The sequence below is a fragment of the Semicossyphus pulcher genome, unplaced genomic scaffold (assembly GCF_022749685.1).
Source record: "Semicossyphus pulcher isolate SPU_LCO1_2020_fin unplaced genomic scaffold, fSemPul1.0.p SCAF_17, whole genome shotgun sequence".
NCBI classification, from domain to species: domain Eukaryota; kingdom Metazoa; phylum Chordata; class Actinopteri; order Labriformes; family Labridae; genus Semicossyphus; species Semicossyphus pulcher.
The window spans coordinates 9,945,412-9,969,863 of NW_027211681.1; the positions used below are offsets into that span (position 1 = coordinate 9,945,412).

The window sequence follows — 24,452 nt, forward strand, 5'->3', positions numbered from 1 at the left end:
AAGGCTCAGAGCTAACAGCTCTATAATTGAGCTAAATGCTAACATGCTAACAAAAGCAATACTAACAGGCAGACATTAAGCAGGTATAATATTCAACCTCAGTTTTGCACAAACCAAAGTAGTGAACATGAATGTTTGTAGCACATTTTACACCAATCAATTTTAATAGCTGTTGAGATATTTATTCACTGGATAAATAAAGAATTTGACCTGCTGGTGGCGCTAGAAGAAAGGTCAGAGGATGACCAAAGTCTGTAAGATTCATCCTCTGGGGACCATGAACGTTGATACTGAATTTCATGCCAATCCATGAAACACTTGCTAAGGTATGGTCTATTAAAGTCGTTAAACTGGAAGCAGTAGTATTGGTAGAGTGACGCGCTCAGTGCTGCCACCGGTGGCTAGAAGCGGTATTGCAGCGATTCAAGCAGTCACAAATGAATTCACAGTCATACATCTTCAAGTGTGCTACGCTGTTGCCTTGTTTAGTTTTATACGGCTTCTCAACTATAATTTCTTGGAATATATTTCGTTTTTTGTTACTTTTTGTTAATCATCAGGGATTTCAACACTATCCATAAAGCAAATATTAAGAGTGGATCTGTGACTGAGTTGGGGGTTCTGGGTTTATCAATGAAGAATGGTGATTGAGTACAGGGTGCTGGATATAGGCTAGAGCAGTAATGTTACTGTTAGTACAGTGTATAAAATATTATCTGAAGTTGGCATTGAAATTGCTGAATGATGTTTATTTGTGGAAGCTTTTTGTATAATTAAAAACCCTGTGTGAGCATGAGGGTTTTGTTTAAGGGGTTGCAGGGAGAGACGTTGAATTCGTTTTAGAGGTGCGTGGTCAGTCGGGGGGCGGTTTGACATATAAAACTAAAGGCACTGTCCTTGTTTTCAGCTGGTGTGGTTCAGGTTCAATAATGCCTCAGAAAGATCAAGAGAGAAAGACAGAAATAAGGAAAGGCTCCTGCTGCGGAGCACGCTGGCTGCACAGCAGGCGAGCCGTCAGAAGAATCTTCTTTACAGTTGTGTGCACACAACTTTTAAAGTCTACAAATGTAAAAGGATCCATTTTATCACTATTTCAAAAACAACAAAGATTGAGAAACTAACAGCTTTGTTCAGTGTTTATAGGTTTATGTCTATAGAATTATATTTTATGTCTCACGCTGCAGATTTGGTGCCTCCAATCTGTTGTCTAGTAAAACTACAGAGTAGCATTGATGCGCTACAGTCAGCCACACATACCCGAAACAAAGAAACAGAAGATATGTAAACACTTGCAGACGATGGCTAAAACAACACCACAAACCTCTTAGTCTTTTTATCGTAAAGAAAGCTTCATCACTAAAATCTAAATTCAAATGTGATTCATTAAAATTTCTATCGACATTGTGACTTCTCTTCTCGTTCACTGATTATTGTACAAATCTTGTATGGACAGAAGTGAGACAGGAAGCTATGTACAGGTTTAGGAAGATATTGCCCCCGCACGAGATCAACACGGTGGGCCCTCGGACATTTGAGAGGGATAACACTGATTTCAGACCAGTGCTCAAGGGCAAATCTGTCCTACGCTGTCTGTACATGATGGGTAAGGCCTCGACCCTGGTGTCATACATTGTCACAGCGCAGAACTAATGCAGGAGACAAACAAATAAAAACATTTTCACTTGTTTTTTTCACGAAAGCAATGCTTTTATAAAAAGAAGTTCAGGGTCTCAAACAGCACAAGGACAAGCACTCAAAAGGGGGAGAAGAAAAAAAAAGAAGTACTTGATGGTTCTGAAAGAAAAATGGCGCCTTTAAATGATGATTGAGTCTCTTTGTGCTTTTGTAGTTAGTCAGCCGATCCACTAGGGGGGGCCCATCTTTGGGGAGTTTAAAGAGAGCAATAGAAAGAGAGCGAGAGAGAGTGAGAAAAAGAGAGGGTGCCGATGCTTCCTGACGTTTCTTTTTTCATATCAGGAAGCAGGTAAAAAAAGGCGTCTTTTTCAATGTCGACTGAAACCAGGCAACAAAATATAAACAGGAAAATCGCAGTCGGATCATATTCATAAACAAAGACTTCTTTTCATATTGACAGTTTTTAAGATTTCATATTTCACTGCATCGTCATCATCATCATCACTAGTCTAGCACAACAGCGTGACACATATTATAAATCATTACAGGCATTCACTCTCATACCGAGTGCAGCGCAGAAAAGCTTCTTAATATATTACTCTGTCTCCTCCACTATAAATAGCTCTTGATCAGGACTACATCTTGGCTGGGGAGGGAGGATAGCACCTTCCTGTACAAAAACACTCCCTGTGGGGTTTGATTTTGGTCTGATGTGAAAGTGTACAGTGTTTATTTTACAGCAAGGGGCTCAGATTGTAGGCTGTGCTTCAGTAAAAGGCATGTGTGTCAGTCAGTGGCATTCAAACCACTTTTAAGTCAGGTTTCCTTATTAGGGAAACACATTGGGATGTGGCTACAAGCACTGAAATTGACCATTTTCTAAAGCCCGACACCAAAACACAGTGTAGCAACCATAACAAGGCATGGCAGGCCTGTCAAGCTTTTCTCAGCAAGCTTTACTCCAGAGTTACTCCAGACTGCAGTCTTATCTTCTAGCCCTTTTCTGGGCCAGATTTACTAAGGCTAACACACCTGCCTTTAATAACAGAGGACACATCACATGCTGTATTTATCACGAAGGAATTAGGCTACTGCTAATGAACACAATAAGAGACAGATGTTGTGTTTTGTGCTCATTTAAACTTAAATGAAACCAGCAGCGCACATTTCCATTTGTGAATTTGCGCTAAGGTCAGCTGCAAACGTTAGCATGTCCGTCAAAGTAGCTACTGCAGGATTGACCAAGCATTAATCCAGCCAGCATTATCAGAGATAATATTACTTCATTTAGTCCACATGCTTTTCTTTTGTATTAATGCAAACAGGCTGAAAATATAAACATGATTATAAGCTAGGTTAGCTTAATTAGCTAGCTAGCTTAAAAACAACGACAAATATATTTTGGTAGTTGAAAATGATAGTTGACAGCTAGAAATGAGTTTTTGTCTAAATTATTTCCTGAAGTGAAGGGTATTTGAAACATCCTTACAGTTTTGATGGTTAACGTTAGCGCAGTTAGCTCTGTGGTGCTGTGCGAGGAAAGAAAGCTTGACAGGCATAGCAACATTAGGCTAAAGGAGGCTTAGCAAAGGGTCTGTTGTGAAAGAAGAGTGGGGTATTCTTTATATATCGCATTGTGATCTCAGGGGAAATGCGTGGATCAAAAGCAAAGAGACTAGAACGTTGATGTAATTGTTGATTTTGGTCATTTAAAGATGAAAATTGGATTGTCTTTACTTCACCGTAGCATGGCATAGAACATTGATTGATTGATGTAGGGGCGTAAAAAGACTGTTTGAAAGAGAGATTTTGTCTGTTTAAATTATTTCATCAAAAATATTACCAACCTGAAAACTTCTTTTCCCAGAAGATCACAATACGCTTTCAACCACTGCTCTGCTGACTTGTTGGACATGTGGATGTTAAAAACAAGATAGGGATGCCAGCCTTGGTGTGTTATGGGAAGGCCTTAATTTCAGGTACCTGTCAGTGCTGCAGGCCAGCAGTGCGTTTGTTGGTTTAAGTGTCGTACAAAGAAAATTTAACTTCACTGACGTCAAAACATTGAAATCTTCATCCTCATTGTCGCCCGTATGTAGGCAGGTTTGTACTGAGCGATGCTGGTGCTATCCATCCCTCCCTTCCTCCCTCGTCTCCTTCTCTTCGTCCTCCTCTTCTCGCAGAAGGAGGGGTCAGTGGCGGTCGTAGGCGGAGGCTGTTGCGGTGGCAGCAGGGCCCGCCCCCCGCGATGTTGCACCGTAGTAATATGGTGACCCTGGGAAGAAACACAGAAATAAATGTTACATGACATTCTCTTACATAAGACAAAAGATGGATTTGTAGTTTTGGCTCATATCTCTTGATTATGATGTCACCGTGCTCACCAGGTGCTCTGATCTGAGGGCCTGGTGACATCACTACAATAAAGCCAGTTTGACCAAAGTATTTGAAAATTAATTATTTACATATTGGTCACATGTGGGCGTCGAGTGCATCAAGGTCTACCCATATTTAGGTTTACGTAGGCAGTGACCTCCAGTGGCCGTAGTAATTATTGCCTAAGCAAAAGAGGAAGTCAGTTTAAGTACACAAAAGTCCATTTAGGTTGGTGAGCTGAGTTTCTTTTGGCTTTTACGAAGGTTCGAGTCCCGTGTGAATCCAAAAGTCAATGTTGTAACGTCACTTACGTAATTAAACTCATGTTTAATGCTTAAACGAAGATCTGGGTTTCGTTCTCTCTGGCGGCACCTATGGCGATAATCGGTCATTGCGAGAGCACACTTGCCAGATATCCAGACTGTGTCAGGTGTGACGTCTATGGTTGGCTCCAGTTGTAAATCTTGATTTTCCTCACTGACGGTCGCTGTTTGCCTTCATCTGAGCGTCAAATTTGTTTCTTTTTCTTTGGATTTTCACTTCTTGTTGAAGTTGTATCTGTAGTCATCCATCTTTTCTTTGTTTGTTCAGCCATAGTAGATTACTGTTTACTCGCAACACTTGCAGAGACCGGAAGAGCAGCCGCTTAGCTCCGCCTACCCTCTCTGGCAGACCAACCACTGCTGGATGATGGAAAACGCGTCACTAACTGGGCGCCACTCGTGATTTCTTCCACCAAAGTCGCCACAGACAAGTCAACGTTGTACATAAATATAACAAGTATTTTCTCTTGGCTATTCTGAGTAAGTGTATGTTCATTCTCTCATGCCTCTTTCCCCATTAGACTTCCATAGCAGCGTCTTTCCCCACATTCACAGAGCCGAGCAATTAACTTGGCAAGTTCCATTTTTATTACGGACAGGTCTGATGGTTAAAATGACAAAAGTGAGCCCCGAGTTGTAATAAATCTGAATTATCCTCTGAATACTCAGGGTTACTGAAATGCTGGGTACATGTGGAATGAGCAGCTTCAATTTTCTGTTAAGATTATATTTTACTTTGAATGTGAGCAGTGAAAGGCAGGGAGGAGATGACACGAGCTGATGGAGCTAATAGCAGAAAAAAATGAGTCTCCCTGTCGTGTACAACCAATAAAATGAACTTTCTCTCACTCTTCTCATCGTCTCCCCTTCACTCTTTTACTCTCTCTCTCTCTCACACACACACACACACACACACTGGCAGAGTCACACACTATCTAAGTGACAGTCTAAGCTGACACACTGAGTACAGCTCTACTACGGCTGATCCCTTGAGTCTATTCTCTCCTCAGGGAAAAGGTCAATTCAATACTGTAACCCCAAAGACACACCGAAACACACACCCACACACCTTGATACACACCGAAAAAATCCACTTCCACACACACACACACAAACACACACACCTGTCTCTGTCACTTCCATCAATCAGCCCAGCTGTGTGTTGACAGGTTATGTCTGTCCACAGTCCAGGTAATCTCAGGAGGCTCTGTGGGGAAGTGAGGCATTAAGCCGGCCTGACAAACTATTTAGTCTCAGTCAGGACTTCAGACGCCCTCTCTCCCCTCTTTTTAAAACTCTCCTTCCTTTCATTTGTCACCTTTACTCACACCCTTGCCCACATTTCCTCCCCACCATCAATCTTAAACCTTTCAGTGTCTCTTGTCTTCACATTACGTGGCCGCTCATCCGTTATCATACTAACAGTCGTTTACAGTCTCTTCCTCTATCATCATTTTCCTCCTCTCATTCTGTACGTACACCTGAAGCATTAAACACACAGTCTTTAGTCTTTCTCCGTTGTTCTTTCTTTGTCCACCTACCTTGCATCTGTCCTGCCTGGCTGGTGAAGAGACTGGAGGAGCAGCCGATTTCCGTCCCCAGGAGGGACCCATAATCCTGCTGAAACACTGGAGACAGAGGAAAGAGGGAGACAAAGGTGAGGAGAGGAGAGGGTGGGGGCACAAAACTGACCCTTCTCACCTATTGACCTTTATAGCATCACCCATCGACCTTTTCACCTTTAAACGTGATCCTTCTAATGGATCCCCAGACAATGACTTTGACTCTGACTGCTGTTTTGGGTCAGGGTTAATTTTCCTCTTAGACACTGATGCAAAGATGTGAGGAGAGTGGAAGCTGTTTCACTTCATATTTAGGGGATGTGATAGATGGATTTAGTTGGTAAGAGCTTATCACTGGTAGTGGTGGCAATACACTGACAATAACTGAGACTATGAGTGCTGTATATGTAGGTTGCTCTAACTAATAGCTGGTGAATTAAATGTCTGAAAATCCAAGTATTTCACGTTGAGGCAAAAAATCATATAAAAGTCCTACAACACCAGTCATGCTCATTGATTTACAATATTATTAATGGCCTCATACATACAGCGAAATTATAGGCAGTGTAGTTAAATAAAAATGCAACATTTCTGATATAGTGCTATAAAGTCTTAAGTGGAAGTTACATTTAAGAGACATATTTTAGCTACTGACAATTAATAATAAATATATCATGATGTATGATATCTGTACCTTTACAAGCTTTAACATTAAAGTGTTTTACATATAAATTCATCATAATCCACTTTTGTAGGCAGTTTCTTAAAGGGGACATTTTAGCTTTGCAATCAATTTTCTATTGTTCTGATGTGTTTTTGAATGACGATGGTAAAGTTTGTTTCTTTTTAAAAATCATATACATATTTTATTTTACAAGCCGTTTTGCCATTCAAAGGTCAGACCTTAGCCACGACTGGCTGACAGTATTTGCGGCCGCACTGCACTGTCACTCCAAAGTTGTTGAAAACATGCCTGCTCTAGGATTGGTTATTCGGCCTTATACGTACGAGCCAGAATCGCCAGGAGGTATCGGAATGGTGAGTTGAAATCTTAACAACGACTTGACTACAAGCTCGTTGAAGAAGGCAGCCTGAGGTGAATGATGGTGATTGGTCCATTTCAGCGAAAGCAAGGTTCTACCTAGAAACCTGTAGCTGTTCTGAACGGCCCATTTCAGAGGCTACTTTTTTAAAAATGTAACTCTAGAAAAACACGGAATTATGCAGTTTTTACTTTTTCACTGTGAACAATAAACACCCAAAAGTGTGAAACCCCTGAAAATATGAGAATATCCATATAAGATATGTTTCCTTTAAGCAACAATGAAACAGAAAGTGTATTAACCATGAGACATCTTTCTCTATATGTCTTGTGTTGGATTCTGCTTTCATGCCTCTTTCCAGGTAGTCGACAAGGACTTTGTGATGTCACTCTGCCTTTCAAAGTGGCTATAAGCTAACATGTCCTGCTCATTGCTCATCATCCCTACTGGTGGCAGTTTGGAACAGACTTAATCATTAATGAGGGGGTGATAGCATGAAGAGTGAAAAATGTGTGCTCAGAGTCCGCTTCGTTCAGAATAACTGTATTAAATCCTACAAATCCCAAAATGCAACACTGATGAATCATGCAGATAAATGCCTCCTAGACGGTTCCCCTCTCGTGGTCTTCCCCTTTCTTCTAATCTTTTCACACCTCAAATTGCCCGTCTTTTGAAAAATCCCTGCACAGAACCATTAGTGCATCTGTGACGTATTAAACTGGTGGTGAAATACAGAAAGACGTGTAATGTGATGAAAAACTGGAGCATGACCGATACGGCATATTACAAGAGTGCATTAGAAAGGATGGGACTGGGATGTGAGGTGGAATGACATAAAATCCATTGATACAATTATTGATCCGGTTCTGGTAGGCAGATCTGGGTGCAGAGATATGGGACACACCTACCTAATAAACTGGGGTTAGGAAATCTCCACGATTCATTGTATGTGGAATACTGGGGATGGGAATACGGACTTCCGGAAAAATCTCCCCCTGAAAGAAAGCACAGAACAAGAAACATGTTGAGAGACAGAAGTGGAGAGAGAGGATGATGCTGTCTGTTTTTGCTCTTTGTCCTTGAGAAATAAAGTTTTTTGGTTTGAATCATTGACTTTGATTATAAATGAGGCCATAACTGTTTGGAATATGAGACAACCATCAAGTGCATGGTGCGCTTTGCCAATATATGGACAATATATGGATACGTTATATTGGAGTATATCTACAAAAATATTCAGGCTAGCTAAACCAGGAAGCCATGGTAACCCATGGTTACAGTATAAGCTTTAAGTAGAGTGAAGCAATGTTTTGATGCTGCATCTCATTTAAAGCTTCACTATACAGTAACTGCACACTCTAAATACCTTATCCCTTCAAAATAAAACTGAAACACACCAAAATCATAATATACTCTATATAAAAGACAAATGATGTCATTTATTTTGAAGGATGTGTTCAGATTGATTCGTTTTAACCTGCACTTTGTTTCCAGCAGAACGGTTTGCAGACGAGCTGAGAGTGACTGAACTGCAGATCTCAGTGAGACTGTAGTGGTCTTCACATACAGCGGATGATAGCGGAGCTTTTCTCCCTCATTTACTACTTACTGTCTGGGGTCTACTCTTCCTCTTGTCTTCCCCTCCCACGCCTCCCTTCACCCCTTTTTTTTTGTATTTTTCTCTCTCGTCCTAAGACTACAGCCGGGCCCGTCACCCTTCACATCAAAACAACATTCTTCCCCATTTCTTCTCCCAATCTCTCCGCCGACTTTCTCTCTTTTGCTCTTTCTTTCTCTTCTCCTGAACCTTCGCTCCTCCCGGGGGATCCCTCTCCCATAGCTGACAGTCACAGACCCTGATGCCCCCCCCTCTCCCCTCCCCTCCATCCCTCCTCTCTCCCTCTCGTTCTGTCGGTTCTGCCTCACTGCTCTCCTACACCCCCTCTGAGTGTCAGCCCCCCTGCTGCAGAGAGAGACGGAGAGAGAGAAGAAGAAGAAGAACAGCAGAAGAGAGTTGCTTGCTTAATGAAGGTATGATATTAGACAGAGCGGACAAAAAGGAGGATAATTTGCCTGAGAAGTGCTGAGATAAAACATGGCCGAGCTGGAGGAGCAAAGTTGGGAGATTATCTCCTGCAGACGTTCCAGTCTGCTCATCGATTCATGAGGAAAATTCAAAGAAGAATTTAGATGTTAGGATTGTGTGTGTGTGCGTGTATGGCCGTACAACCCAAGTTTTCTTTCTCCCAACACCCCTCCTGCAAGTGTGTATGTGTATGTTTATCTGCGTCTGTCAGGTGGGGTCGGGATGCGGTCTCCATGGCATCCCCGGGTGCGAACATCCTCCCCTTGTCATCACCGTAGTGACGGCAACGTGTCAGGTTGTTTAGGAGACGAGGGGGAGGGAGGAGAGAGGAGGGCGCAGGGGTCTCCCTCGTGTAGCTCAGTGTCAAGGTCGCGCACACATACACTGTCAAAAACAAACACACACAGGCACACAAACAACAGCACGCCAACACACACGCACAGAAATATGCTGTCAAACCTGAGGACGGGACGGGGTGAGCGTAGGGGGACAGGGCGACAGGGTTACCCATCTTTAGACGTGCTGTTCCTACATGTCCGCTGAGAGTGTGTGTGTGTGCGCGCACGTGTCACAGACTGAATGATTGGGAATACACAGAGACGAGAACTTGTAAACAACATTGTTTTGACTTTGTTTCACTGCTGCTGTTGCTTTTGTGTTTCCCTGCAGTAAACTTCACACTGACCACGACCACCACTGCAGGACCGAGAGAGAGAGAGAGAGCAGGAGAGAGGGAGAGAGAGAGAGAGGGAGAACAAGGATGGCGGTCCAGGATTGAAACACAAAAGCGGCGTAGAAGGCGTAGTGGAAGGGAATGAATGAATTAGTCGTGGGTCACTGGTGATTCTCATTAAAAACAAATTACTAATGTTGAGGAGGGACAGCTGTGCTACTGTGGCTGCTTTCTAATGATACACAGAGACACACACACAACACGGGCACCAACACACACATACGTACGGGTACACAGAAATGCATATACACACACCACCCCCTGGGAGCACTGTCAGCCATACAGACAAGAAGGAGGAAGTGGCAGAGCTAAGTACACCCCCTGAAGACACACGAACACACACACACACACACACACACGGAAACACTCCACACATCCATGGGGAATTCAAACAGATATGTAGATACAGTTACAGATCTGCAGAGATGTGAGGCGTCAGAGTTACTGTAAAAGCTCGGAACTGTTTGAATCAATGTATGGTGCGTGCATGTGTGTGCGTACTCACCAGGTACCATGCCAGTGAGGGAGGGGGTGGAGTAGCTGCCCTGTCCAGTGGGGGGAACATGTGGAGGGTAGCCTGGCAGAGTGGTGCTGGCTAGGTCTCGACCTGTAATCACACACACACACAAACACACACACTGTCATCAATACTTTACTACTATCACTATTATTATCAGGGACAACAATATTTTAGTCAGCATATTAACACGTTGTTTTTTTCCTCTACTGTACCAACCCGATGATGTCATCAGACGTCTCCGTGTGTCTTTAACTCAAGGAGATTTACGCTCCATCATTAACCATCTAATAAACCAGATGATATGCATATTTTGGGTGAATTTTTGCTTTGAAAAATTACTGAAACAAAATGTCGATTAAAGAAATTGTTGTAGTTGCTACTCTTAGTCAAACAGCTGTTGCAGCAACAAATTCAAGTTTGAGTAGTGTGCCTTTCTGTGTGGAGTTTGCATGTCCCACAGTCCAAAGACATGGACATGCTCGTTTATTGGTGACTTTAAATTACCCATAGGTGTGAATGTGAGTGTAAAAGGTTGTCTGTCTGTATTTGTCAGCCTTGTGATTGACTGGTGGTCAGTCCAATGACAGCTGGGATTGGCTCCAGCCCCCCCTGCGACCCTGAACAGGATAAGCGGTATAGATAATGGATGGATGTATGGATTAGGGTGATTTTGGTGTCAATTAAATTCTGAGTGTGCCGAAAAGGCAAGGCAGTGTGCATTTTCAAAATGTTACATTAGACCTTTACTATTAGGTGTAACTTTAACATTAGAAGACAATATAAGACAGGTTTAAATGTCATAAAATCAGTGAAAAAAACAACTAATAGCCCTACTTTGCTTTTACTGCAATATACTATATGGAGATCACAGTGATGATGTGGACCACTTAATTCACTGAAACTGGTCTACATCTCCAGGCTAATAAGTTAACATTTATTTATTGTATTTGTGATGTTCTACTTGTCATTTTAAAAAAGGTTTCACTTAAAAAGCTTCAAACATCACCTCTAAAACTCTCCACCTCATGCAGGCTCTTAACTAAAAATCCATGCAGGAGCTCATGTAGGATGTCCCTCCTCCTTTTGTTTCCTTCCTCCTTGTTTTCCATCAGCTGACATCTATTAATTTACCAACTCCCCCTCCTCTCGTTACCACCCTCTCCCCCCCTCCTCCCTCTGTCTGTCACTGGCTGGATTGGATATATAACTGCATTAGACTACATGACAGTGTGTCGGCCCGAATCATTTCTCTATGTTTGCACGCAGTAGACATTGGGAGTGCGTGGAGAGGGAGCCCTCCATTCATCATCATCATACACACACACACACACACACACACTCACACACATACATCGACACCCTCCTCCTGCCCCCCTGCACACACACATTTATCATCATCATAAACAGCTCAGATGCTAACACCATCAATCCCATTCACTTCCCCTCCACTTAACCACCACTAACTAACTGAGAGGAAGAGCAGGAGGAGGAGGAGGAGGAGGAGGAGGAGGTGGTGGGAAATAGAGAGGAGAACATTAAAGACAAGAAGAAGGAGAAGAAAAAACAAGAGAGAAAATGGGAGAAGAGGAGTGGAGATGCAGGTGGAGGAGTAAGACCACAGCAGTGTTGGAAGAAGCATTTCTTTACTTGAGTTAAAGTAAAACAATAATGTAAATAAACTCTATTACAAGTAAAAGTCATGCACTGGAATTCATATCTAAGCAGAGCATACATAATTGTTTTTACATACATTAATTCAAATATCAATTTTACTAGTTTCACTACTTTATGTACTGCTGGGCATTTTAATATATAACAGGGCATCATATTCCATATACTGTATATACACTGAACAAAAATATAAATGCAACACTTTTGTTTTTGCTCCCATTCTTCATGAGCTGAACTCAAAGATCTCAGACTTTTTCTATGTACACAAAAGGCCTATTTCTCTCAAATATTGTTCACAAATGTGTCCTAATATGTGTTAGTGAGCACTTCTCCTTTGCCGAGATAATCCATCCACCTCACAGGTGTGGCATATCAAGATGCTGATTAGACAGCATGATTATTGCACAGGTGTGCCTTAGGCTGGCCACGATAAAAGGCCACTCTAAAATGTGCTAATATAAGTGTATTGCAAATGTATTGAAATTGTTGAACATGTCTGTCTGAAGGCCAAAATATTTAAAGTATTTTTGAAACTATTTTGTCAATTTTGTTGTAGCACAGATTAATTTACAGCAGATACATTTCATGCTCAGAATCATTCTCGGCTACAGGTTAGCCATGCTAACATGCTAACCACCCTGTGAGCTCAGTATTTCAGCAAAACAAAACTTAAATCTTAATACTAAAGTCAGCATGCTAACATGCTCACAATGATACTGCTAATGTTAATGTTAACAAAGAGTAAGCTTAACCTTTTTAAAATCTTTTTACATGTAGGTATGCTAACAGTTGCTAGTAAGAATTAAACACGAAGTCTAGCTGAGGCTAATGGGATGTCATTACTTCTGCAAGTATTTAAAGCTCCTGTGAGGACTTTTTCACTGGTTATGAAACAGACTGAAATTAATTCTGATGCCACTTTATGATCTACAAAACAAACCAGACCATCAGCGACAAGATTGATTATTTCTATATAGTTATTTTTAATGACTGAAACTGCTGGTGGGGGTCAGGTGTCAGATGATGCAATTAACTGCACGCTGCCTTTGCAAAAATGTAGAGTCATACATATGACTGTTAAAGAAAGCAGGATGACATTTGTTAAAAATCACCACTTAAACATGTACAGGACAAAATCAGCAAAGAGATAAGAGGTACGGCTTTGTCCACAGGGGGCGCCAAAATCAACACACACCAAAAGTTCCTCACAGGAGCTTTAAACAGATTTTAGACAGTAGTTCTCAATCGTTCTAGCACCCTCCTATCCATTATATATTTTGATTCTTGCATTATTATGAACATCATTCTCTGTTATATCATTAAAAAGAATGTCATTGAATGGCAAATAACAGATCTGATTTTAACAAGACAGTTGGAATATCATTACCATTAGTTTCCCACGGAGCAAAAAGCCATGTGAATAGGAATTATATTCATGAGTGTTCAACAAATGTGACTGCTGGACATTTGACATTCAAACCTTAATTAGATATAACACATAGCAGCCTGTCTGAAATGGCACACAAGAAGCTGTTGCAACTATTTCCTATAGAGTGTTTGGTTCCAACTCCCACCCTCTGCCCTGTGCTGCGTGTCATACCCATTCCCTCTCCACCGTTTCCATCTGTATCTACCGTCCTCTTTGTCAATAAAGGCATAATAGGTCTACAAAATAATCTTTAAAAAAAAAAGAAGCTTAAAATTAAATTCAGTGGATTTCAGAATTAGGTTTACTGCCAAGTAGGTCTTCACATACAAGGAATCGGACTTGGTGTTTTGGTGCAGAACAAAAAACACAGAGGTGGAATTTTAAAAAAGTAGGTAGTTAGGAGTAGCAGTACCCCGAATGTCTTGAATATATTAATTAAACAATAAAGACTAATAAAGAATTTCTGAATGTCTATTGTAATACTACAATATCAATTCTGGTTGGTCACCCTCTGAAAATCTGGTTTGAATTTACTGGAATAAAAACAAGGGGAACAGAAACGGGAGCAGTAGTGGAGCTGATGTGTGGAAAGGGAATAAGCAAAGACAAACGTGTGGTTACAAATCAACTGAGGCTCCAACATCTCCTCCTCTCATATTTCTGACCTCTTCACTTAATATGTGCCTCTTCACCTCCCTCCCTACTCGTGTTTCTCTCCCACAGTTCCCTCTTCTACTCCATGCAGCCCCCTCTGTCCCTCTCCGCCTCCTCTCTCCTGTCTCAGTGTAGTAAAGTTTTTCTCGGTGTTTGACGCGACAGCGAGGCATTAGTGCAGACGGGCTACTCATCCGCTCAGGGTCAGTGCACAGGGCACGGAGGAGAGGGAGGGAGGAGAGGAGAGATGGACTCTCCACAGCCCAACTTAGAGGGGGCAGACAGGGCCAGATCCTCTGAGGTGTGTGTGTGTGTTTCTGTGTCTGTGCATGCAGTGTATTTGTGTTTATGCATGCCAGTTGTGTTGACGTATCTGCTCTCCACAGCTTTGCCGTAGAGGTCAACAGCAAGTACAAGTCTGCTCCGTGCTCACTTGCAGCAGCAGATGAACACGTTTCCTCTGGCTCTCTTTCTCTTTGACTGTCTTCATATCCAACTCCTCCATATAAAACATCCATCAGAGCAACATATGTCAAACACGAGGGGTATCAGCATGTACAGCATGTCCCTCTGGACTCAACTAGGTGAAGACCAGGGGAAAATAAAAAAATGTCCTCCAGATTTGGGGAAAATGTAATGTCTTAATGTTGCTTTACAGCGTGTGTCCGGAGTATCAACCCTTTAAGGATGCAATAAACGTGCGTCAAACACACAGACATCTGATCCCCTAGAGGGAGCTCTATTCTGAGGAAAAAGACAGGCAAGGAAATGCATGCATAATATTCAGAAGGTGCGTGTGTGCATATGAATGTGTGTGTTTGCATGCATAAGCAGAAATGGAAATGTTATCTCTCTCTCCTTCTCTCCATGTCTCCGTCTCTCTCTCTCTCTCCTGACTTGGGCAGGTAATATTCCTCAGTGGTTTCAAAGGGCAAAAAAAAGAGCCCTTTCCCAGATATCCCAAAATCCCAGCTCTATGATTCCCCTCATTACAGATGGGAACGTTGAAGCCTTGTCCAAGTGCTCCCAGGTCTGCTCTTAATTAACCGCTGCCTCTCCCGGCCCCTAAATGGAGACGGAGGAGGAGACGAGGCTCTTACTTTTCCTCTCTCTATCCACCTTTCTTTCCCTCCTCTCCTCTGAGCTCCTCACCTCTCCTGAGATCTGAAGCACTGAGCTCTTTAAACGGGATCACTTAGGATCCGTGTAGCTTACTGCTCTGCTGAGGTAGACTTAAAAGGCATTAGGCTGCGTTACTGTGTTCGGAATATGAATTACTGTATTTTTTCTTTTAAAGTCATGCTAAGGTCAGACCTGTGCACTCGGATTGATCGGTTATTTTCTCTTGCATGTGGTGATATGGAGAAACGGTAATAATCACAGCACTCCCAAAAGAAAGAAAGGTAAAAATATAAATATAAATTAGCTCTAAATTTGCACTTATACATAATTTGTTGCATGGTACAGAATCCCAAAGTGGAGATTACATACATTTTATGTACTCAATTTTCCCGTGATAACAAAAAATCGTGTTGTTTTCTTGAGATCTCGACTCATTTATCTCGGGATAACGCAGCACCACCGTAAAGTGATCATTAATCGCATACTCTGAGTTGCAAAAGCACAAAACATACAGAAAAAGGCTTGACATACCTAATTAGTGTGGGCAATGGCAGCATGAATGTCCTGGTCTTGCCTATCACAGTGACCAGCATAATGTTTCGTTTTCTAGTTCAAATTATCCCGTTATCACAAGAAAAAAAGCTTTGTAACCTCGAGATAATGAGATAAATGAATCCGTTAGAATAGGAAAACCAGCTTTGTTATCTCCTGATAACGAGAAAAATAAGTCGAGATCTCTAGAAAACAACCAGAAATTACTCGTTATCACAGGAAAAAAAGAGTAAAAAAATGTATGGATGCATGTCCGCTTAGGGCTTCTGTAGCATGGTGCTTTAAGAGGAATTTGTTGTTTATATGCATAACGAAGTGTATTGAACTGATGATGAAAAAAAATGTGTTTGATTTTTCTCTTACCTGGGAATACAGCTGATGTTGCCGACTTTGTGCCACAGATTAAAGGGCTCAGAATTAAACTGAAAACCTTTCAATTTGATGTATTAATGAAGTAGTGTGCTCATTCAAGTGCAATGCCAAAACACCCCAGAAATTATGACTGATGTTGTGTTAAAACACTGTATTTTATTTGCCATTTAGTGTGTGTATCTTTGTATTAATATATTTAGATTAAAATCAGCATTTCTATGGAAGCCCTAAGTGGACATGCATCAACTGTTTTCTCAAGATCTCGACTTATTTTTCTCATTATCTCGAGATAACAAAGCTTGTTTTTTCGTGTGATGACCATGTTATTTTCTGACAATCTAGAAGCCAAACAACAGGCCGTTAACTGTGATGTTACAGACCAGGACATGTCATGCTGCCATTAGCCACACTAATTCTGGGGAGACAAATCATGATCACCTGATGTAACAGTAGTGAAGTGCAACTTGAGATAAATAAGTCAAGTTCCCGATAAAACAATTGGTAATTACTCGTTACCACTTGAGTAATTAAAATGTATGGATGCATGTCTGCTTTGGGCTTCCGTACCTTTCAGAGCAGGAGTGCAGTTATTTGATGTCTTTCTTACCTGGAACGAGTGAATAGGACTGTGGACCGGACACGCTGGCTCCTAACTCCGCCCCTGCACCAGGATTGGCCAAACTGTTCTTCATCTCATCCAGTCCACCTGCTAGTGAGGCCATGGCTGAATAGTCTGACGTCTGGTCCGAGGCAGGAAGTGGAGGGAGAATAAAAGAGAAAATAAAACTGTGTTAGATACAAGAATATACCAAAGTGCTGTGATCAATCGGTTTGTTATACCCTGCTACATTTACAACATGCTGCCTTATAGCAAAGAGCAATGAAGCTTTAGAGTGAACACATACGCACACACACAAACACACACACCTACAGCTGAGAGTTTATTGATCTGTTTACAAAGACAGGGATTTACTGTACAACCAAGTCCAACAGTCTATAACCACAGGATCAGCCTGCTCTGTCTCTTCATCTCTCACATCCTCACACGCACAAACACATATAACACATCCCACACACACACACACATACACACAAACACACACACACTGTGGCATCCTATAGACCATGGCTAACACAAAGCCTCTCGTCTCCCCTGATACCGACAACAATAAGAACTGTGATGATCTCAACACACGTACACAGCCTCCCAGTGCTCTTAACACACACACACACGCCCGCACACACACCTACACACACGCGACTCAGAAGTTAAAAACGTATAGAGAACAGGAGACTGCAGTGACAAAGCAGTATCTGATGGTTGTGTAGTTGTGCAGGTACAATTTTCTATCTTGAGAATCTTCTGGCACTTTCTACAAGACCCTGAAGTTACAATGTTACATCAACCTAAATGTGTGTTTGTTTTTGATCATTTCTCTATATTTTCCTACATTCAATTAATGATTTGTAGGATGCGGTCTTGATATAATAATTTACAATTTAATTAAAACACTAATACACAATATCTCTTCTGATTTTAAGTATCGTAAAATATTTCAAACAAATTACAAATAAATCATGATGAAGTTTACAGTCATTTTATGCAAAATAAACAACAACAATTGTTCTTAAGATACGTCATGACTGAGATCAAACTTTGAAGCTGCCCCTGAAACATCCTCGTTCCGCTACTCTCCACCAAAAATGCAGACAGATAGATGGACACTAGAAACTGTCCCCTCACCTCCGTCTGACCCCAACACAGAGCCATGACCCATCCATCCTCATCGCTCTACCAGAGCTGTGCTGGTGCGTGTGTGTGTGTGTGTGTGTGTGTGTGTGTGCGTATGTGTGTGTGTGGAGTGATGGCAGTGACAATGATGACCACCTAGATATAGATTAACCACTGATTTTTCAGGATGGCTATGCTCATGATGAGCAAATGACCTGTCTGCTGCCTATGAATGTGTGTGTGTGTGCGTGTGTGCGTGCTATGATTTTGTGTGTTTTACTGCACTTTTATATCTTTGCATATAGAAAAACTGCATAAACACTTAAATTGTATATTGGAAATCACCTTGCTCATATGGATAGTTTTTGTTTGCAATGTCACCGACTTAATTAGTGCACAAACTGAGCTGAAAAACTGTTTCACTTTCCTGCATGAATTGAATCCCCTTCTCTTTTTTCTAAGTGTTCCTGCAGACCTGTGTGTGTGTGTGTGTGTGTGTGTGTGTGTGTGTGTGTGTGTGTTTGTGTGTGTGTGTGTACACTAATGACAGCAATCAGAATTTCCTTCAGGTGATGAGGTGAGAGTTTTGCAATGACCCTTTTAATGCCTCCGCATCTGTGTGTGTGCGTGTGTGTGAAGGTGTAAGTGTAGGCGTGTGTTTGTGCTCACTGACCTCTTAAACACCCCTGTGCTCGTCAACGCACAACACAACCACTGGACTGTGACCTGCCAAATAAGAGCTTACCCTGTACACTACACACACCTCTCTCTCTCTCTCTTTAGACTTCAGACACATTTTTAAGCCCTCTTTTCTCTCTTAACGCCCCCCCCCCCCGGTCCCACACATCACACCTGTAGTTTTTTTTTTCACCCGATCATACATACTCTCCCTGCAGCCCCTCCTCCCTCTCTTGGCTGCTCTGTCTTATTCTAATGGTGTCTAATGTGTCCATGTTTCCATGTAGATGGGGGCCAGGCAGCAGCAGCGGCAGAGAAGAAGGGGTCTGCCGTGGTAATTGGCCATGATGAAGTTTGGCCAGTGGGGTGACAGGCCCGCTAAGGAAGATGGATCATTCTCATTCGGTCCTGTAAATGTTGTCAATTCCAGCGCTCATAAGGCGCCATCAGCCCTCATCAAAGAGGAGGGACGCAGCTGCCTTGGAAGGGTTGGGGCTTAGTAGGGGGGTTGGTGGAGGAGGTGGTGATGGGAGGGTTGTATACAGGACAGCATGGAGGGTTAAAAGAAAAGGTGGCAGAGGGACCTGGACCTGGGGCAGGAAGTCATAGGCGGACAGAATTGTAGTCATAATGGAGGGAAGAGATGGGATGGAGATAGCAGAATTGGATGCATGTAAGACATGAGCGAGGGAGCAGTTGAATAAACAAAGGGAAAATAATGTAGAAAGAACTGAAACAGTGTTGACACAGTGAGCAGAGAACTCCAGAAAAAAAGCAATGTAATGTTCAAAAATAATTTGAACCTGGCTCAACTTCTTCTGCAATCATCCTGCACGGCCCTGCGCTGCCAATTCAGTTAAGCAAGCACACAGATCCAGTTGGATTACTTTGTGACTTCAGCGTAATTCTACTCTTCATCTCATGAACATTTTCACTATTTTACTACATGGCTGTGTTAAATATTTGATTCTGATTAATTCTGGTTAATTAAGGCATTCCTAGGACTGCTTTTTCTCAATAGCACTGTTGCTATGAAGAACAGATCATTGATAGGGATGTGACTCTAATCACAGAAGAAGGACTAAGAAGTTAGATCATTTTAATGTGAGTAATAACAGCTAGGTTAGCTCATTTTAATATGAGTCATAACAGCTAGGTTAGCTCATTTAAATGTGAGTCATAACAGCTAGGTTAGCTCATTTTAATGTGAGTCATGACAGCTAGCTTAGCTCATTTTAATATGAGTTATAACAGCTAGGTTAGCTCATTTTAATATGAGTTATAACAGCTAGGTTAGCTAATTTAAGAAGGCTAGGTTTTACCGTTGCTATGGACTCAGCTCTGTGAGTGTACCAGACTATTTTAAACGGAAAACTTAAATATAATCATTTTTAAATTAATAAAATCATTATATTTTGTGTCAAACTATTCATTTGTTCAGGAAATAGCCCTGAAAGACATAGAAAATATAGGTATCATGATTTCCTTGTGACTGTGATAAAAATATTAGCTACTAGTTATCTGTTCAGGCTCTGTAGCCTGTAAATGCATAGAAAATGACAGGATTTTTCACTGTGTTTTTTGGACACAAAAAGCGTACGCTAACCCGTGTTTTGTTACATGATTTGAAACATATAAATAAAAGTCACCTAGTGGCTGATTATGACCCGCACACCTACTCCCTCACTTACTCACAGCAGGTTGGTCTACTGACTCAGATTTGTGAAGGTAATGGTTTGGTCCAAATTTCACATCAATAACAGATGAGCCTTAATCGGCACTCTGACACACACAAACGCACACATACACACACACACACACACACACACACATATACACACACACGCCCTGGCCCCGTTGGCTTGCCTCATTTGCATAATAGTATTTCCCTTTTTCTCCATTCCCCAAATAGCTCTGAATTTCTCCATCCTTCTCCCTCCCTCTCTCCGCATTGTCTTGTGTACTCCTGATGGAAAAAGGCTCGACTATAAACAAATACAATTCCCTCAGAGGCCACAAACTGAGACAGGGATTGTGGGGAAGGAATTCATCTGCGCTCAAACTGAGCGTGGCAGCAGTGGGGAGGATATTCATTTCCTGACGGGCCAGATAGACCTCAACTCTGGGGAGAGGCTGGAGAAGTTGATGAATTTTGAATGAGAAATTGGGATAAAATTTCTAATTCATCAAGTGAAATTACATTTTAGGACATTGGTGGAGTATCGCATGTTGTTTTATTGTGTCAATAAAACTCATAACAAAATCAAAACCAACAATCCTACTTACAAGTACAAGTAAAGCTGAATCGATGGAAAGACATGAATGGGCAAGATTATATGCTAATGTCTCTTTGGGTTGTAAAGACCTAATTATTGTAGCATGTCAATCTCACAAACACTGTCCTGCTGTCGTAAATACTCAGCAGAGTACAAAATGTGTATTAATCTGTGGCTGTATAGACTCCCCTAACATAAACAATGCTCTCCTGTTTGAGGAACGTTTGGTAAAAAAAACACAGAACCTGCTGTTTATGAAAACTTCTGAGCCTTTTTTTAATACGATGACCATGTTACAAGGAGCACCGAACAACCAAGATGGCTGCTACTGATATAAAACGTTCTAGTCCACAATTGCTTCAGTGTGAAATTAACTGAAGATGGTTAGTTAATGTACAAATGTGCATTATGCTCTATGAAGCACATGTCTCGTTGCTCTGAGTAGGTTGTAGTTTCCAGATGCACTTTGGTTAGCTAAATGGAAATCAAAGTCTGGGGACATTAGGCTACCACAGACCAGTGTGGGAAGTGGGATCGGTTCCTGTAAGTACTTCTGCATTGAAGCTACACCATATGTACAGCATAGCATAAGTGAAAGGTAAGTTATACATGCATCACAAGTGTATGTAGCGAGTTGGTTAGCCTTTTTAGCTAGCATAACCATATACATCCTTCAAAAGAGGTCACACTTGACCTTTCTACCTATTTTTAAAGACTATCTTTTGGCCTTCATTGATATGAGATTGACAGGAAGAGGGAAGAGAGAGTAAGGTAGACATGCACCAAAGGGCCATGAATCGGAGTCGAACCCACGGCCGATGGTTTGAGGACTTTGCCTCTATGCATGGGGCACCTGCTCTACCGATTGAGCTACACCAGTGCCAGACCTATCTACCTATTTTAAAGTGTTTTTAAAGCACAGAACGACAAGGACTTTTTTTTTTCTTTAACCCAGTGTAGGCAGCCGGCTTGGTGCTGGGGTGGGCATTTGGACCCGGGGCAGCATGGATGGGTGGGGGCTCCGTCAGCCCTGCTGATTTATCACCTGGGTAATAGGAAGTGATTGAAGGGAAATTCAAATGAACTCTCTCTGACAGGCACACATGCAGACACGCATGCGAGCACGCACACACAAATTAATAGTGGGACTTAATAGACTACAGGGAGAGGGGGAACAAAAGGCGGAGAGGGAGATGAGATAAAAGGATGGCTTGTTAGTGTGGAGAGATAAAGGAAAGGTCTGAGACAAACAGGATAGAAGAGGAACTACTAGTGACAGATAAAATAAGATTTACTTGTGAGGAACGTGAGCAATTTTCACTTTTTTATCTGTTCCAGTGGGATGGAGCAAGAAGAAATAATGAATGAGGCTCGTGTTTCAGTGCAAGAAAGCTAAAAGATAATGAGAAGCCAGAAATAACCGCTGAAATTACAGTATATTAGTATACCATTGTAATATAATGTTGGCACCTGAAATTGAGCCACTTGCACCTCGGCTCACGCACTCACGTCTTTTCTCTTTCTTCCACAAATACACACACAGTAACACTGAGTCACACTCCGCCAACGGCGCACACACGCTGCTGCAACAGCACCACCATCACCAGCAGGTTCGAATGTATATAGGGCCTCTTTAAGGAATGTCAGCCACAACACAGCGTGACCCTCCTTGACCATAACCCCACCAATCTGACCTCACACACACACACACACGCACCCACACAAAGACACCTCAGCCAACATACCAAAGAGGTTGAGCTGTAGCTGTCAGCGTGTCAACGTTAAGGGTATGACTGTCAATCATTCCCTCTGGGAAATGCAGGCTGGGAAAAGAGGGGGGTGGTCGACTAGACAGGAAGAGAGATGGGAGCGGAGGTAGAGGGACAGATAGTTATGTGGATTTGTGTGTGTGTGTGTGAGAAAGTGTGTGTGTCTGTGCGCCTCTTTCTAATCATAATGCAGCTCCAGTTTGACCCCAGGGCGACCCACAGTCTAAAGCCCCGTATCCCTCGACCCCAGCGGCTTGACCGGGCTCAGAGAGGACACTGACCTATGAATCATGGGTATTATAGTCTTGAATCGTAGTCTATAGAGCTACTAGAGCCAATCCCTGTCGACCTCTCGCCCTGTGCCACTCCACTCCCCATGTCGGTCAGAGGGAAGAGAAAGGGCTAAAAAGCCAAACTGTGCCCTAAAGGTCTAAGGCTGCAGCCTGGAAGTGACTCCATATACTTCTACTCCTCCTGTGTGTGTTTATCCTCTCGCCCTTGACATTCACTGAATAAATAAACCTGAAGTCGGGCTATCTTTAAAGGTTATGTTTCGAGACATCGGCGAAATATCTCCTTAATTTTGATCGGGCGGCTGCAAATTAGAGGACAGCTGAGAAAAGGTAAAGAGAATACAAATACTAGCTTATTGTTGTTTTGTTATTCAGTGTACTACTTACACCTGTCCGTTCCACTCACATTTACATAAACACTCTGCAGAATAAGGGCTGGAGGTCAATTTAGATGCAACATTAACACACGCAGACGCTTTTCCTCACTCCTGTTTATCCAACTTTTTGCTCTCTAACAACACACACTTATGCAGCACATTCCCAAGATGCATCAGCAGGCGCACGGCTCCATCCTCGTCCCAGAGCAGCAGGAAGTGAGGTCATAATGAGAGCCGGGTCAATACGCTCATTAACCCCTGCAGTGCATCTAGATTATAGGAACATCAATAGGCCAGGCCTGACTGGGTCATGTATCTATCAGAGCGCGGAGACTCACAGCAGACTGTCAGGCCGACAGAGAAACGCAGTTTGATGCTGACATTTTCCCATCACATAAAGAAGCAGAGGAAATCCATCAAAATGAATATTATGATTCTGTACGGCTTTGAAGATATAATTAGGAATATTTGAAGTGGGTTTCATTTTAGCATTCTAGCTAACTTTTCACGATTGACACGGCATGGCAAGGCATAGCAGGCAGGACAGGCTTTTAGCTACAAGCAGAGACAAGCATTTCATCTAACACCAAAGATGACAGATTAAACACTGCAGTTTAACCTGAGATTCTTTAAAAATTGAATAGAAAAAAACAGAATATTTCAAAAGATCAAACAAACATACGTGTGTATCCACTGAGAAACAATTATACAGGGCAAAAGCATCATGGACTCGCTTTTGCCGTAACAATAGATTAGTTTAGATTGATTAAGCAAAGGATGATCTGAGATAGCGGCGTTCAAACTCAAAAGAAAGAAGCACTAGATGTCATCAAAAAGTAGAAATAAACTGGATGGATGTGCGGCTAAAAAGTGCAAGAAAAACATTAAGAAACCCGATTGGTGATACGGTCTGTGGTACCTAATTCGACGAGTGCTTTGGCCACAACTGACAACAGACTCTGCCCTTACTTTTCATCACAGCACCCTAATGTCTCGTTGACCCTTGACCTGTTCCCTAACTCAGCCTCAGCCCAGAGCCTGCACGGTGCCACGCCCTTACCTTGCCAGAGTCAGGGCTCACATAGAGGTCAGAGCTGGATGGGATTGGATAGGGAGGCTGTCTGTCAAACAGGCGGTCCAATACCTCGATCTGCTGCGGCGAGAACAGCTCCCCTCTCATCTGCTTCCTGAGGAAGTCCCGCCCACTGTGGCCGTGCCCGTTGGCCAGCGGTGACTCCTGCAAACCTAC

At 42.3% G+C, this 24,452-nt stretch overlaps 1 protein-coding gene across 2 annotated transcripts in view; it reads right to left on the bottom strand.

Moving 5' to 3' along the window:
* Nucleotides 1-3,827: 3,827 nt before the first annotated feature.
* pax5 (paired box 5) overlaps nucleotides 3,828-24,452 on the bottom strand; it is a 48,796-nt gene continuing 28,171 nt past the window's right edge. For both annotated transcript variants that reach the window (XM_069665347.1, XM_069665348.1), the window contains exons 6-11: nucleotides 24,348-24,448; nucleotides 16,686-16,818; nucleotides 10,264-10,365; nucleotides 7,848-7,934; nucleotides 5,876-5,962; nucleotides 3,828-3,910 (exon numbers count right to left, since the gene is read on the bottom strand). In XM_069665347.1, the coding sequence (XP_069521448.1) occupies nucleotides 3,828-3,910; nucleotides 5,876-5,962; nucleotides 7,848-7,934; nucleotides 10,264-10,365; nucleotides 16,686-16,818; nucleotides 24,348-24,448 (593 nt within the window). The remainder of the gene's footprint in view (nucleotides 3,911-5,875; nucleotides 5,963-7,847; nucleotides 7,935-10,263; nucleotides 10,366-16,685; nucleotides 16,819-24,347; nucleotides 24,449-24,452) is intronic.